Source organism: Aythya ferina, assembly GCF_964211825.1.
Source record: "Aythya ferina genome assembly, chromosome: 5".
Lineage (NCBI taxonomy): Eukaryota > Metazoa > Chordata > Aves > Anseriformes > Anatidae > Aythya > Aythya ferina.
This window is the reverse complement of record NC_140301.1, coordinates 45,050,300-45,067,396: the sequence shown is the minus strand read 5'-3', so window position 1 is coordinate 45,067,396 and position 17,097 is coordinate 45,050,300. Positions and strand designations below refer to the sequence as shown.

At 43.4% G+C, this 17,097-nt stretch overlaps 1 protein-coding gene across 1 annotated transcript in view; it reads right to left on the bottom strand.

The window, feature by feature from the left end:
- The window catches only part of IGSF22 (immunoglobulin superfamily member 22), a gene marked incomplete at its 5' end in the record, with an annotated part of 81,673 nt that overhangs the window by 56,685 nt on the left and 7,891 nt on the right, over window positions 1–17,097 (bottom strand). Inside the window, 15 exon segments of the mRNA XM_084520314.1 lie at window positions 1,092–1,348; window positions 3,497–3,625; window positions 4,489–4,619; window positions 8,974–9,117; window positions 10,153–10,162; window positions 10,164–10,257; window positions 10,259–10,299; window positions 10,303–10,317; window positions 10,320–10,403; window positions 10,405–10,466; window positions 10,800–10,873; window positions 10,875–10,969; window positions 11,658–11,823; window positions 12,945–13,064; window positions 13,573–13,675. Coding sequence (XP_084376440.1) covers window positions 1,283–1,348; window positions 3,497–3,625; window positions 4,489–4,619; window positions 8,974–9,117; window positions 10,153–10,162; window positions 10,164–10,257; window positions 10,259–10,299; window positions 10,303–10,317; window positions 10,320–10,403; window positions 10,405–10,466; window positions 10,800–10,873; window positions 10,875–10,969; window positions 11,658–11,823; window positions 12,945–13,064; window positions 13,573–13,675 — 1,334 coding nt within the window. The 3' untranslated portion in view covers window positions 1,092–1,282.

Below are 17,097 nucleotides of genomic sequence, written 5' to 3'. Positions count from 1 at the left end.
AAAAGAACAACAACAGGTACTGAGGGACCAGGGCCTTTTCTCTAGAAAGGGAAAATGGAGAAAACAGTTTCATGTCTGACAAAAGGATGGAGAATTCTTGCTCTCCATGCTTAACCTTAATGGCTCCCTAGTTAATCGTAAGTAGAGTGAGCTCACCAGGGGCTGCTGAAACTCACAGGACATAGCAGTTTCAAGGCACTGCTGTACATATTGTAAGACCAGTCTGCAAGCTGCAAGTTTGGGTGCCATGACATGGGGAAGCCGTGTGTGGATTGTGCATTAATGTTAGCAAACCCTCACTGTATGCACGTGGAAGCACAGGACCAATGTGAGCCAGCTGGAACCAGGTTTGCTGTGTTACAACCTGATTTAAAACTTCACTAGGTGGGAACTTCTGACACAGAAAAAAGCAGGGAAGGGAGAGGGGGACATAAATGTCTGTTTTTAATTAATTCATTAATTGTCTCTTGGAAATGTTTACTAGCTTTTATACAATGTTGGCAAAATCCTGCTATTACACAAAGGAAGAGGACAGATCTAACCAGTGCAGTCTCTGTGGTATTTGTAAAAAAAAAAAAAAAAAAAAAAAAAAAAAAAAGCACAAAGCTACTGTCAGAATACATCAGTTGACTGGCTGGAGGTGTTATGTATTGCCATAGGTGCAGGGCAGGTCTGGTTACATACTGAGAAATAGCCATATTTACTTTTGAGACATTTAAGGAATTCATGAGACTTGTTAGCCAAAATATGCCATTTTAAGGGAACCAATACGGCTTCAGACAACTGAAGGCAAATCTTCAGAGGAAGTCAACATCAGTTAGGCTGGTTTTTGCATATGAAGATAAGTTCTTAGAAATACTATCATCCTTGCAGCATTAGCTGCAGTACCTATGGGGCTATTGCTTCCTCCATGGGCAGGCACAAGAGCCAAATTGACCAGAGAAGCATGATCCACGCTGCCAATCTCAGTAAGACAACTTGCCTTGGACAACTGCAGAGTACAAACTATACTCAAAGACATAAACCTACTGGTTACCCAATCTGAAGGAAATCATGCCCAGTGAAGCACAGCAGCTTCAAATTTGACTTACCAGAGATGGTCAACTTATAGCTGCAGGCTGTTGGGATCCTTCGTAGGCAGATGCTGCTTGTTGAGCTGAATCACAACTTGGACTTACATGTGATGCTAATCTTGTCCTTGTACAGGTCACTCCTGGATGGGGGTTGTTGATGAAAGCACAGTTTATGGTGCAGACTCTGCCTCGACTCATGGTGTGGTTGGTCAGTGAGGAGCATAATGCCAGTCAGTCCTTCCTAGGACACTCCTCCATCGTGAAGTCAAAATGTTCTGCCAAGGACATAGACACCTTGGGCTGCTTTGCACTGCACTGTTGGTTGAACACACAAACATACAGACACATACACACAGCACCATCAGGACAGCATCTTCCCCTGCATAAGTACAAATCCAAAGAGCTTGGGTATGAGAGTTCATGCCCTGGGCCTTCTTTCCCCATGAGGGAAAACTCAGGGAGGAATAGAAATGAGCAATATGCTGCGTTACCCTCAGCATCTGACCAGTGTACCTATTACCCATGTAAACAAATAAACTGAAAAGCAAGAAAGGAAGGAATCAGAAACCTCATTCTCCCATTAACCTGCTGTGCAACTGTAGGCAAGCAATTAATTTCTTTGTTTCTCAGTCTGTAAATAAGGTGTCGGGTTTTTGCTCCATGGGAATATATTGATGCTTTCTCTTGTTAATGTCATTAAATTGTAAAGTGCTTTGGGATATTTGGCTCCTAAGGTGCTTTAGGAATGCATGATTAAATTACACCCAATTATAAACCAAACCAGGTGATCTTGGAAAGGAAGGGATATTGCTCTGCTGGCATTGCTCTGAGGCATTAATAGCCTACACAATGCTCTGGGGGAATCATGGGGATCTGCATGGGCAATTTAATTTCCAGTGTCCACTGTAAATCTTCCATTTTCAGCCTCTATCTAAACACATTTTCTGAAGTCTGCATCATCTCCTTTTGCATTGGTGTAGGGTCCCATCAAATCTCCTGCATCCTAAATATAACACTGTAGGGTAAAATTCTCCTATGAGACCTCATTCTCAAGCAACAGCTCTCTCTCCTTCTTTCTCCTTCAGATTTTTTTCTACCATCTCTCAGGCTTGTGCAGATGAACCCAGTGACTCACCGTTTATAATGATGAATAAGAAATCAGTTCACATCTGCTTGTGTCCTGCTGTCCTGCCTGAAGACAGGCAGGCTGTTACCAAGGGAATGTATCACAAGGCACAACCAACCTAGCTTTCTCCTATTTATTACTCTTTTATACTCACTCATACACAGAAGCTATTCAAGTTATTTCCAGGCCTGGAGTAAGATCCAGGCCTACAGAAATTCCATAGAAGAAAATGACTACAGCCACCAAAGTGCAGATGCTTTTCCTCAGCTGCTCATGTAACTGAAGCAATGTACGTATGGTCTAGTTGCATGGATCAAGAAAGGCTGATCATTAAATAAAGATAAGCTGACACTCTATTACTCATTTTAGTGTATTACTAATACTGTTACTTGAATGTATTGCCCATTGCTCTTAATGGGATTAGAAGACTTGTAGAAGCATGTGGACAGGCTTCGTAGAAACGTATGTATAGTCTGGTGACACATGTTAATATATAGTTTGCTTGTATTATATCTCTGTTTTAATAAACAAAATAGTAACAGGCCAGATAGAAAAAATTGGGCTTGGATCTCACTACTCCAAGTACCTGCATACTGCTTTTCCCCAGACCGGGCAGAAAAATCACTTACCATTTTGATTTGATGAACTGGGGTGTGTTCAGTTTTTTTTTTTTTTTTTTTTTTTTTGTGACTACTGCTAATGAAACATCCTTATTACTGATTAGGCCTGAGCAGGTAACAACTGAACAAAGGAAGAAGGATTTACCTGATGGTGACTAGTGAGAGTGCTAAAAGCACATCTAACATACTTTTAGGGACTTGTATAGCTCCTGGCCTGGACAGACTGTCATGCAATCTCCTACCCATGACAGATTTTTTTTTTTTAATGAATCATTTTCATTTAGGAAACAAATCCTGGTCAGACAGGAAATATACTCCAAGACAAATGACTTGTGAAGCCAGTATTCTGCTATGTCAAGACATGACATCACCACTGTCCCTGTACATGGACAGGCCCTATTGTCTTGAATTTTAATTTAATCAACATCTGTAGGAACTACTATGTAATGTGCGACACATGCACATAGTAAAAGGTGGCCTGGTCTTGAGAAGACTGCTATCAAATGGATGGAATAGAAGGAAATGTAATCTTAAGCCCACTGCCCAGGTGGGGAGCTGAGGTGGAGAACCCGTTAGTGGTATGCCCAAAGTCAAAGAGGAATACTGAGTTTAGTCCACAGTCATGAATACAAAAGCACCCTTCTTCCTCCAGCACTGTCATGAATGTTTATGCTTACCTTTGTCTTTGCAGATGTATCACAGCTCCATTGAAGCTCAAGGGTCAGACAGTGCTTGTTGCTGTAGACCTTTTCTGCAGTTGTGAACCATGTGGCAGTACTGACATCATGTTTCAGCATACCATGAGTCTGTTAGTTGTCTTCCTCATCTTTATCTGGGTGGCAGTTCTGTATCAGAGTCACAGTTTCTGGGACTTTCTCAGCCAGCTGTGGCAGGTCAGAGGAAAACTAAAAATTAGTTTGCATGTTTAAGTATTGGTTTCTTCTACTTGGGACCCTCCCTGCGTCCTTTTCTGGGAAAATAAAAATTCACTTCAACTCCTCCCTTCCAAAGTCTGTGTGTGTATAAAATACTTTCTTCCTTAATTTCTTTTAGCTTGAGGAACCCGAGTAGCAGTTTGCCCTGTGTAATTCCCTTCTGATGAAAAAATAAGCTTGTTAATTTTAAAAAACGCTCTCTTGTGAAGAGACGTAAAAACACAGTGCAAAGGTCCCTTAATCCCCAGCAGATTGTTACAGTAATGGAAGCCTCTTCAAGGAGCAAGCTAGTCTGCCTACACTGGGCTGCACCCACTTGCAATGGAAATAATCTCATCAGATTGCCAAGGGGATAGACACTGCTGCGTTAGGGCTATTATGGGCATGTGCCCAATCAAACACAGAATGAGAAACAGGGTAGCATTTAGGGATATCTGGAGCAATACTACTTCATCCTTTCCCTCCACATTGGTCACAGTGAGGAAAGCTCAGTACCTTCCTTATTGCTTGGGTCTGAACTGCACCACTCCCACGTTTGTGTCAGTTAGCTGGCTCTGACTTTGAGCTAGTGCAAAGGCTGAGCTTGGGAACAAGGCAGACAGCTGGCTTGACTTGGGAGATGCCACATAAACCTCACGCTACAGTTAATCCATTTGCTTGCCTTGAAAGCTAAGGGACAATAGCTGATGATAGAGATAAATTTGTACAATTTAAATTGAGAGATGCATTCTTACACGGGTGCCGATTCTGCAAGGTACCACAGAGCCACTGCTTGCACAGACATCTAGGCTTAAAAATAGGACAGCAAAGACATTGTCTTTAACCTCTCCAGATATGAGCTCAACATCCATGTGAAAAGTAATACCTCAGAAAGGACAGTATGTGGACCTCAAGCTTTGCCTTTATAACCGAATTGCTCCCCCTAGGTCACTCAAGGTTTAATCAAGAATGATTTAACTTCAGTTTGTGCAAACTGTAGTTGCATGCTTGAAAAATTCTGCTTCTGCTGATAAACCAGAGAGCTTCCTCCATGCTTTATGGTTTGCTGAACACTGTCAGTCCTGCTGCAGAGGGCTGGATAATGCAGCTGACAAACTTGCGTGCACAGAAGTCCCTCTACCCTAACCACCATCAGGGAGGCTTATAAAAAAGAACTTGCCAGAAAAATAGTGAGCAGTTATGCGGGACTTGATGAACCTAAAGCACTGTTATTAGTTTTCTCCAACAGTCATCCTCTTTTAAATCAAAGTGACAGCTCATATGACAAAAGGCCAAAAGATAACTGCAGCCTCCATAACCCTGCAGCTGTATTTCACTGCATGCCAAAGAAAACTCTAAGTGCAGGATTTCTCTTGTGACAGGACATAACACAGAATCTTACGGGCAAAGATGTATGAATGCACCCTGCCCTCCCAGAACAAACCACCCTGTGGCTCTCCAACCTCACAGTCAGATCAAACCTATGAGGGTAGAGAAGAAAAACGCAAGACAGAAAGAGGTACTAAAAGATTAAAAAAATGAAAGACTGCACAGAAGAGTGAAGCCGTTCTTCAGTCTGTTGACTCAAGCCCCAAGAAGTGAATGACTGAGACAGGAAGAAGTAACCTTTGAACTGTTTCAGCAGAAGGCAGTTAGTGTAAGGGTTGCAGTGGGCTGAGAGCAATGATGCCAGCTATTTTCTTAATACCTGTACCACAAGAAGAGAGACATTAATGCCTCAGCAAACATCTTAGTAATAAGCACCTATTCACACCAATTTTAGGTGAGGAAGGTAGAACATTTAAAAATAGTTCATGTAAAAAATGAATGAGAACAAACAAACAAAAAAAAGAGGCAGCTTTAATGCCTCATTAGATAATTTTATTGTCCACCTCCTGTCACAAACAATTTTGTACATCTGTTTCTAATAGAACTTGTCATACTCTTTGGTACAGTATTACATGTTGCCATTCTGTACCAGAGAAGTTTGTTTGGAGCCTGCAGTCCCTCTGAGATTTTTTGGTGTTTCTCTCTTTGGAGATGTGTTACAAAGCCATGCTTCACAGACTGTTTATATAGTTCCAAAGTGGAGACTGAGAGGAACTTTTTTGGTCACCCAGATGTTGTCTCCTGAGATTTCCTTAGTCAAGTATGAACATCCTTCTACTCTGCAGAAATCAGTGTTATACAACATGACTTACAAATCATACACCTTTTCTTGCTGGCATAAGTGCTGCTTAGAGCAGACAGCATCGTGCTTTATCACTTGAGAATATCATAGGCATAATAAGTCTGATTTTCATAATTAATAATCAAGAACTCCCAAGTCCTAAACAATAAGGATTTAAATATTTTGCTACCTTGAATAGTAAGCTGGCTAGGGATTTCAGGAAATGTTACAAAATTTTCATTCTCAAGACATAATTAGTGTCTCTGAAGCATAACCTCTGATAATACTATTTTATCTTTAGCATGCTAGCACCTGACTGCTCATCCCGTTCAAACCCATCACCTGAAAGAACTATAATCTTGTCTCAGTACCACTGTATTTAAAACTAACTGGCATTTCAAACATGACAGTTGATTTGCTGTCATACTTACCCACCTAAATGATACTCAAACTACAGTATCCATGACACAAATTGGACAATCAATTGTAATCACATGCTCAGTGTGAGAGGTCAGTGGTAGAATAAACAACTGCCATTATACCTGACATACCCATTCATGGGACAGCTCAGTGCTAGCCATGATCACAGAATGCTTTTAATTTGACTGACTGCACAGGTTGTGCAGGCCTCTGTTTCCTCCCAGCACCCTGAAAATACAGCAAAAAGCAGCAGAGCTTCTTGCACAATGCTCCTTTGTGCAAGATGAATTTGATAACCCTTTACAAAAATGATGTACAGTTGGAAAATGTAAGAAAGTAACAAGTGAGAGATGGGAATTTGATCTGGACAGATACTGCAGGTCTTACCTGGAGCTGGCATTGCTAGAATTCCTTCTTTGTCGAAGTAATTCCATTGCTTCTTCCATGACTTGGATTCAGAACAAGGATTTGTTTCTGCTGCAAGCCTCCCACAGGGTTAAATGGTAGTAGAGATATGCATCTTGGTGTATTTTGTCCTTTCCTTGGTCCTCAGTTCACATCCTCTAGTACGTATCTTGATGGCACAGCTCCCTGATTTAGCTCCAGCCAGGTTAACAACATGCTGGAGCTGGACAAATTCACCTTGTGGAGGCCATTCATGAGTTCTAGAGGCTCCATGACAGCAGGAGAGCTGTGACAGATCACTGTACCTGCAGGCCTACACTTGCGTATGTGAACATAGAGCTGCTCCTATTACAAGATGTCAAACCTAGAGTGAAAGCAGCTTTAGTAAACATGGAGCAAATTCTGTCCAATGAGATTATGCAGTTTCTAAAATGAATGCACATACATACAGCCCTGTTCCACAGCTGGTCATTTAGAAGTCCTCACAGTGTTTGACATGGGACCATCTGAATTCAACTTGGAAAGGACACATTTTAAGAGCACTGACCACCACTCATTCTCCACATACATGTATATTTGGGAGAGGTATCTATTCATTAAAGGTCAATGCATTGTTTCTGTCTCTTGCTAGCTAATTGATGAGATCTGTACTATATTTCCTAAAACCTGTCTTTTTATTGTTTTGACTGCTTTGTCTCTGTTCTTATTTAATAAATCTCCTCTTACAGTCCTATGTCAAGTGGTTAGGTGCTATCTGAATTGCTCAGACAAGTGAATTTGCTTACTGGCTTGCAAGATACTGTTAATGTTCAAGTTTATGTGCCAAGGATTACAGCACCCCAGTTAATAGTCATTCTTGAAAATAGATATTGTTTTAGATATTGCAACTTTCATAAATTCTGCAAGACACAATTCAATTCATTACATCAATCCACGCTGAAGTTTGCCACATTCCCTCAGACTTCAGTCATAAATGCATAGGTCTAGTTATAACATACATGTTTAGGAACCAGATGATAAATGCTAGAAGAAATATATTGAGGGGATTCTTTGCAACAACAGGTTGAGGGTGTGCTAGGAAGTCCAGGATCTGCATGGTTGGTATCTATCACATAGAATTCATCCTATATCCTTCAGAAAACCATCCATTTTGAATACGGTACCTGGAGAGACAAATGTTGCAATTACACAACTGTCACCTATGAAAGTGTTCCTGAGTGGTCACTTATTTTTTTCTAATTGATTTTGGACTGAGAAAAAAGCAAGAGGAAATTTCAGCTCACAGACTGCTGGAGAACAACATGAACTTAGGGGTCAAGGGAGCCCCTTAATTAAATCTAGCCTTCAGATCTCCAGGGGTCCATTTTTACATCTCTCGCTAAGGTCCAGAAGAAGGAGATAGAATCTCTAAGATATTATGGAGAGAGATGCATAATTTGCCATTATAATGCTTTCTACTATGTTATGGTCTATAGCGCCTGGTATAATCATACACGGTGGGGAAAAATATCTTATATCTTATCCCACTGACTTTAGTGGGACTTCCTATGAAGTAACAGACTCAGATTGGACAAGCCTTTCATAGTCCAGCCTTTAAGCAAGGCTAAACTATTATTCAATTAAAAAAAAAAAAAAAAAGAGAGAGAAAAGCGCCTCTGAAACTGAATAATCTATCATAAAGTGTTTCCATTATTTACCATGAGTAATGTTGTGACTTTAAGGGAGATATTTTTGGGTAGCATGATTGATCATAACTTAATTAATATGAAGGTCCAACATTTTGAATGAGACAGAGGAAAGAATCCAAGAAAGTACCAAAATATTAGCAGAAAAGGAAAAGCATAAGTCTCGTTAGTCAGATGCTGCTGCTGATAGGAACACTCCCATGTGTTATGCAAGCTGTGCTAAGCATTGATCATATGGTTGCATTCTGATGGATACAACAAAATCAATCATTTGTTTAATTCAGTTCTGGTCTAAGTCAGGGAAAAACAGTCAGGGAAAAACAGCCAAATCTGGGTAGCCAAATCAGGCACCCAAATCCATGGGTGTGACTTTCAGTGGTTTTGCCATCTCATTGCTGCTTGTGGGTATCCAGCTATTTCTGTTTGAGAGTTGAAAAGCGGATCTCACTTTGAACAGTGTATGTCAAGATATACATCTAGCTAGATGCCATGACGACATTTGGTTGATTAATCTCTAGCTTTTCCTCTGGCTACATAAAACATAGTAATCTTGGTCTGACCTTGGACTGGCTCTTCAGTGACTGGGACCCAAAGATTGCTGCCTTTCTTCTTTCTTTCTATGATGTTGCCTTCCACTGGAAAGCCTCCAACGTGGGCTGTGGAGCTCCAGGTGATGGCGACAGCTTCTTTCCTGACATCTACAACTTGAAGCTGAGACATCTATCTTGAAGGCTCTAAACAGAGAAAAATCAATTTAGTGCAGCACAGACAGAATTTGTGGATTCCAAATTGTGTGCATCTATGTACACATACATAAATACGTACAGTAAGAAGTGAAGGAGGCTAACTTATATGTTTAGGTTTATTCATGGCCACAACCTTTTTCTAAAGCCTCTTACTTTGCTATCCACTTCCCTTTATCGTTTGAAATGGTTGAAACATTTCAATGGTTGCACATATTCAAAAAATGAGCTCTTTCTGCAGCTTGCTGCAAGACAGTCAAGAAATGCCTTCTCTAATCCATAGGTAATTTAAATAAAAACGAAAAAAATGCAGAGTTTTAGGTGAGAACTGATGTATATTACTTTAATTTGGAGTTTTTCTGTCTTTCTGAAATGCTTCAATAGGCCAGACTCATTGTTTCTACTCTGGCATCTATGATATACTCTGATCCTGAGGAAAGGGGGCTGCAAATCTTGGGAGGTACAGCTTCTCCGAGGATCCCAGTCTGTAAAGGAAAATGGGCACAAGAGGTACCCAAACTATAACTCCTAGAACATAGTTCAACAGTGTTGTCTAACCAAGTTAGGTTTTGGCTGACATATTTTCTTTCTTGGCTGCAAAACAAAATGTTTTTAAGCATTCCCTTTTAAATTATCTTCTCTCCTCCCCCACAATATTTTTCCAGAGAAAGCCACTTTTCATTTCTGCTGTATTCTACTAAGCTTATGTAACTGACACTAGAACAGTGTGTTAGTCAGTCCTCTCTTGTGGCCAGTCCATACTGATGGGTTTCTAAGTCCACAGACACTTGTAGTCAAAAGACCTGGCTATTTGCTTGATCCTGGCTATTAGCCCAGGCACGAAACAGCTTCTAAGCTCCTGACCTTGGAATATCCCCTGAGGCACAAGGACAGCATTCTTTTGGGGATTGGCAAGAAGGAAGAGAACAAAAATGATGGGAAACAGGATAGTGAAACCACCTTAAAACAGCTGTCCTGAGATGATCAAATACTTACCAATAGGCTGATCCAGCAAAAACTTCTGTTTTAAGGGGCTCAGTGAGGCCCTCAGAATTCAGTCCACATATTCTGAATTGGTAGGCTCTTTCTTTCTCCACCCATAGTGAATGTGGTGAATTTACTTTCCACCATCCTTACTTGGATTCAAGATTTTTTCCCCAGCCCATCTTCTTCTTGATGGTGAAGTGAGTCACCTGCTTTCTGCCATTGCCTTTTGGTGCTTTTCGTCTCAATATAATGCATTTTCCCTGTGTATTCCAGGAACTTTACTGTCCCCTGTGAGGGTTTTGGTTTGTCTGCAGTATGAGCAGCTGAACAGAGTGACATGGAGAGCTATTATTTAGAGGGTCATATCCTTTCATGGTGTAAATCAGGGTAGTTCTACTGATTCCAGCAAAAGTGAACTGATTTGGTAACTCAGTCTGCCCCACTGCAAGTTTTTTTTTTTTTTTTAAGGAAATCTGAATTCAGTGTCTACAACCCAACATATGTACCAGTGACCAGCCTGCTATAAAAAGATGTGGGATCTACCAACCATTCCGAGGTAAAGACTGACAGAAGCCGAGCCATAGACATTTTTTTCAGATTCAGCACAAAGGCTCTACTGTCTTCTCTTGAACACTTTTTGGTTGTAACCTAGTTACTAGTTTTCTCCATCACCTCTTTCTCTATCACCTCAACACCATCTCTGCACCATGTGACTCTGCACAAGGCAAGACTTTGCCTTGAAAGGCACCTTGATGTTTGCAGTATGCTCAGTCTTCGTAACGTGCAGCAAAAAGCTCAAGGATGGGTTCTTCAATAACAGGAGAATCTGGAAAGAACAGAAGACAATTGAAAGCTGCAGCTGCAAATACAGTTTGACATTTTTCCTGTGTCTGCAAATTCCCAACAAAGATGGTCCAGAGCTTGGCCCCTCATACACTCCTTGATGTTTTTAATGTAAGAATCCTGTATTTCATCAGTCTTCAGGGATGTGCAAAATTTTCAGTGTGTTTTCATTTAAGTAATTTAAGTAATTGTTTGTTGTTCAGGGAGCTGGCTGATCTCCTTCAGTTGTTCAGCTCAGCAGAGAAAGAGGAAGCTCTGGGAAATATCAAGTCCCCAAAGTTCCCCACTTCCTTAGGGCCTGGAGATCTGATTCCAGGCAGTTTCTAAGTTTTGAAGGTAAAAGAAGAAGCCCTTTGTTCTAGTCTTCCCTAAGGCTACATTTAGATAGCTATGATCACGACAAAGATCATGGAATCCAAATTTACAGCTTGTAAACGAAATACTCTGTCAATTGTTAGAGTAATATGGGAAAATGCCAAGGATGATATGTATGCAGTAAAGAAAAATAACCAAGTTCCTAAATATTTCTGGTGGTATTTTTTTCTACTGTCTTATGCATATGGTTTACAAAGGACAATCTTCTGCTGAAATTGTCATAAAATGCAGACTAGAATAGTTCTGAAAGCAGGAAGTCAGCCCTCCTTATAACCACAGCTTGGATGAGCTTTTACTGCACACAGGTTCGATAAATCTATATTTGGTGCTGCAGACAAAGCATCCTTACTGCTACATTTGTCCCGCTGCCTGGGCAGCGATATCTGCCCACCTCGCCTTGATTCAGCAAACAGAGGCTCATTTCCACGCTGCAGACGAGTCTGAAAGTCCATCTGGCGCCATCTGGCTGCCAAGAGCTGAGTAATACACGTATTTGTATGTAATTTCAGAAAAGGTGTTTTTCTTGTTGCTCATGACAACAACGCTTGAAGCAAAGGTTGAGGCCAACGTTCTCGATCAGATTTATAAATACAGAAACCTTTGCTTAGTCACTTATAATCAACCAGTACGACTGTTCAATTTTATCCCCTCAGCTAACAAAGAAGCAGAAAGAAGCTGTTTTGCTCATGCAGACAGATAAGCCTGTCAAATGGTACAGGCCCGGGTTAAAGTACCTGGTGAAGCATCAGTTCTGCAAGCACTGTTGTATGCCTTCTGAACAGCAGTAAGGAGAGGGGGTGACTACCTGCAATGGCAACTATTGCTCTGTCCCTTGTCTGAATGTGTACCTCTCTTCTTGCTTCTCTCCCAGCCTGTCAGTGATGAGCTTGCAGATGGCTCCCCACTACACTGTCTAGATCCCTCTCACAGCTATAATCTGACAAGCATATTGAGGCACAAAACAACCCACATTGCAATAAACACCATCTCTGACCTTGTCCCTGAATCCTCTGATCAGAGTTTCCTCCTCTAACACAACTAAGGGGTCAGGATTTCTAACTCCTTCTCTAGCAAAATGCTCTGTGATGTATGGACAGAATGAATTCAGTGTTATGTGGACAGGGGGATCTACAAATCTGCCTTCAAAAGCCCCACATGGCATGCAACGAAGGGTGAGCATTAGCATGCAAAGGATATGCTTACTGATTACACTGAAAATCTGAGACTGGGTGAGGGAGAAGGGTGGGTGGTGAGAAACCAGCCTTGTGCGAATGAATGCAAGTATACAGGCTGAGAAAATGGGTTAACAAACATGAAAGCATCTGTACAGGAAACCGGGAAGGAAAATTAAAAAAAAAAAAAAAAAAAAGCCAAGATCCCAAGCCAAAACTTACTAAGAGCAAGGCTGCAGGAGACTGGGAAGGGTCAGATCAGTTCTTGTCTGCTCTGTCCATCTGTTTGTCCTTAGTTAAAGGCCCCTTACCAAAATCAAGCCAAATCCCACAGTAGCTATACCAGAGAACTTCCCATAAGAGTTTTGCAGTTTTTCTTTATACTGACAACACCAGGGGTATTTTACCTACTTGCCATCCTTGAACCACACTCCTTCCACCTTCTCATCATTCAGGATGACACAGAGTTTGGCAGGATCCCCAGTTAGAACAAGAATATCACACATACACCCCTCACAGCAGCAAAAGCACCTGGAAGAAATGCCAGTAGAAGCACATGAGCAGAACAGACTGAGTCCTACTCAGAGTGGACTGAGCATTTAAAACACCAAGGAGGTATTTACAGCATGGAGACCTCATAACAAAATGGACAGGCCCTCAGAATGAAAGCTGTTATCTCTGCTTGGTGAATTGGATGTCAAGGGAAGAAAGGGGGGTAAAGAAAGACTCTTGTTAATTAGTTTTTGCCCTTCTTTCTGGGTATCCACTAGAGGGATACAGCTCTAGGAGCCCAAAAGCCAAAGCAGAAAACAGCCTCTTGGCACTGCTCTGGACCCTTAGCTGATCCAGAGGAACTTTCAAACCAGATGAACATTTCTGCTACTACCTAGAGAATATTTGTAGCTGAACCTGAACTCTGCACAGGGAAGTGTAAGTCTGTAACTAAGAGACCAGACTGCAATTCCATTGCGCACAGGATGGTAGGAGCCCCTAGAACCACTGCATAGAGAGGTGGCCCAGCCGCAGCTTTCCAGGTTACCTGTACCACAGAAGTGGTTTCTTCTCCAGAGGAGAGGTCAGAGAAGGCCCCTGCCCCAACCCTGTCCCTTCAGGCCATCCTGATGGGCACTCACATACCAGGCCTGGTACCCATTTTCCAGAAGCCAGGGTTTCTCTGCCCATTACCATCAACAGCCATGCTCAACCTTGGCCCTAGACTCCTCATGAAGCTGCACACCTGGAAAGCCCAGTGCTGTGGATGCCACTGGGAGACCACTCCTTTCTTCTGGCCTGTTTTGGGAAAACAGAATGAGACATGCTTGGCCAAAAAACTATTAGTAGTGTTACCTCTACCTAAGTCTGTGCACCAAGTCAAACTAGCATTTGTGGGGCATCATCTGATGCAGAAAATGCCTAGCTATTAGGAAGATACCACCCTCACAGTGACAGCTGTCAGGGGTGGGCACTAGGACAGATCAATCTTCCACATGAACAAACTGCCTAAAATCTGCCTGACTTCACATCTGAGCTGCTTTTGGCCCCTGAGGTTTCATTAATACCATCCTGCCAACTGAATAGTCAGGTGTTTCTGAACTTGTGAAGGATACGCTAATATCATTTTATTGGCCTTTCAAGCAGTTTATTTTAAAATAGTCTTAAAATGCTTCACTTTTCGTGGAAGGTATCTGGGCATACTCAAAACTGATCCACAGCTAACAGAAATAATCTCAAATACTAGCAGACACCGAAATCCAGACTGTGAAGAAGAGCTTTGAAATTCTCCTTTGGTTTATGCCAAGAGCATGAGGCTAAGCTTGCCAACCTTCCACTTTTAACAGCCATGTGTCCTTATAGAAGGATCATAGATAAAAGCTTACAGCATCAATAACGCTACTGCAAAATTAAATCACAAAACAAATCACAGAATCACAGAATCACAGAATTTCCTAGGTTGGAAGAGACCTCAAGGTCATCGAGTCCAACCTCCAACCTAACGCTAACAGCCCTCCACTAAACCATATCCCTAAGCTCTACATCTAAACGTCTTTTGAAGACTTCCAGGGATGGTGACTCCACCACTTCCCTGGGCAGCCTGTTCCAGTGCCTCACAACCCTTTCAGTGAAGAAGTTCTTCCTAACATCTAACCTAAAACTCCCCTGGCTCAACTTAAACCCATTCCCCCTCGTCCTGTCACCAGGCACGTGGGAGAACAGGCCAACCCCCACCTCGCTACAGCCTCCCTTGAGGTACCTAAAAAGAGCGATAAGGTCACCCCTGAGCCTCCTCTTCTCCAGGCTGAACAAGCCCAGCTCCCTCAGCCGCTCCTCGTAGGACTTGTTCTCCAGGCCCCTCACCAGCTTCGTCGCCCTTCTCTGCACCCGCTCAAGCACCTCGATGTCCTTCTTGTAGCGAGGGGCCCAAAACTGAACACAGTACTCGAGGTGCGGCCTCACCAGAGCTGAGTACAGGGGGACGATCACCTCCCTAGCCCTGCTGGTCACGCTGTTCCTAATACAAGCCAGGATGCCGTTGGCCTTCTTGGCCACCTGAGCACACTGCTGGCTCATATTCAGCCGACTATCAACCATCACTCCCAGGTCCTTCTCTGCCTGGCAGCTTTCCAACCATTCCTCTCCCAGTCTGTAGCTCTGCTTGGGGTTATTGCGCCCCAGGTGCAGGACCCGGCACTTGGCCTTGTTAAACTTCATGCAGTTGACCTCAGCCCATCGGTGCAGCCTATCCAGATCCTCCTGCAGAGCTTTCCTACCCTCAAGCAGATCGACACACGCACCTAACTTGGTGTCATCTGCGAACTTACTGAGGGTGCACTCGATGCCCTCGTCCAGATCATCGATGAAGATATTAAAGAGGACCGGCCCCAGCACCGAGCCCTGGGGGACGCCACTAGTGACTGGCCTCCAACTGGACTTGGCTCCATTCACCACGACTCTTTGGGCCCGGCTATCCAGCCAGTTTCTAACCCAACGAAGCGTGCGCCAGTCCAAGCCAAGAGCAGCCAGTTTCTTGAGGAGAATGCTGTGGGAAACAGTGTCAAAAGCCTTGCTGAAGTCAAGGTAGACCACATCCACAGCCTTTCCCTCATCCACCCAGCGCGTCACTCTGTCATAGAAGGAGATCAGGTTCGTCAGGCATGACCTGCCTTTCATAAAGCCATGCTGACTGGGCCTGATCGCCTGCTTCCCCTTCAAGTGCTGCATGATGACTCTCAGGAGGATCTGCTCCATGAGCTTTCCTGGCACTGAGGTCAAACTGACAGGCCTGTAGTTTCCCGGGTCTGCCCTCCGGCCCTTCTTGTAGATGGGCGTCACGTTTGCTAGCCGCCAGTCGATTGGGACCTCCCCCGATAGCCAGGACTGTTGATAAATGATGGACAGTGGCTTGGCCAGCTCCTCTGCCAGTTCCCTCAGTACCCTTGGGTGGATCCCATCCGGCCCCATCGACTTGTGCACATCTAAGTGCCGTAGCAGGTCACCAACCAGTTCTTCATGGATAATGAGGGCCACATCCTGTTCCCCATCCCCTTCCACCAGCTCAGGGTACTGGGTATCCAGAGAACATCCGGTATTGCCGCTAAAGACTGAGGCAAAGAAGGCATTGAGCACCTCCGCCTTTTCCTCATCTCTTGTAACTAAGTTTCCCCCCGCATCCAGTAAAGGATGGAGATTCTCCTTAGTCCTCCTTTTTGTGTTGATGTATTTATAGAAACATTTTTTGTTATCTTTAACGGCAGTAGCCAGATTGAGCTCCAGATGAGCTTTGGCCTTCCTAATTTTGTCCCTGCACAGCCTCGCTACTTCTTTAAAGTCCTCCTTAGTGGCCTGCCCACTTTTCCAAAGCTTATAAACCCTCTTTTTCCTCCTAAGATCAAGCCACAATTCTCTGTTGAGCCAGGCCGGTCTTCTTCCCCGCCAGCTCATCTTTGGGCACGTGGGTACAGACCGTTCCTGTGCCATGAAGACTTCCCTCTTGAAGATCGCCCAGCCTTCCTGGACCCCTCTGCCCTTCAGAACCGCCTCCCAAGGGACTCCACCAACCAGTGTCCTGAGCAGTTCAAAGTCAGCCCTCCGAAAGTCCAATACAGCGGTTTTACTGGTCCCCTTCCTGGCCTCGCCAAGAATAGTGAACTCCACCATTGCGTGGTCACTCTGCCCGAGACAGCTCCCGACGATCACATCCTCCACCAGTCCTTCTCTGTTTGTGAAGAGAAGGTCTAGCGGGGCACCTCCCCTGGTAGGCTCACTAACCAGCTGTGTCAGGAAGCTATCTTCCACGCTCTCCAGAAACCTCCTAGACTGCTTTCTCAGGGCTGTGTTGTGCTTCCAGGGTATGTCAGGGAAGTTGAAGTCCCCCACGAGTACAAGAGCTGATGATTTTGCAACCTCTGTCAGCTGCCTGTAATGTGATATTAAATATTCACTATACCAATAGCCTCACATTGTGCTGCTGGTCTTCAGCAGACTGCAGTCAAACATCCCATGGGTCACTTCAAAGAATCAGGATGAGAATTCATTATGACAATCCTGGCTAAAATAAAAAACATCA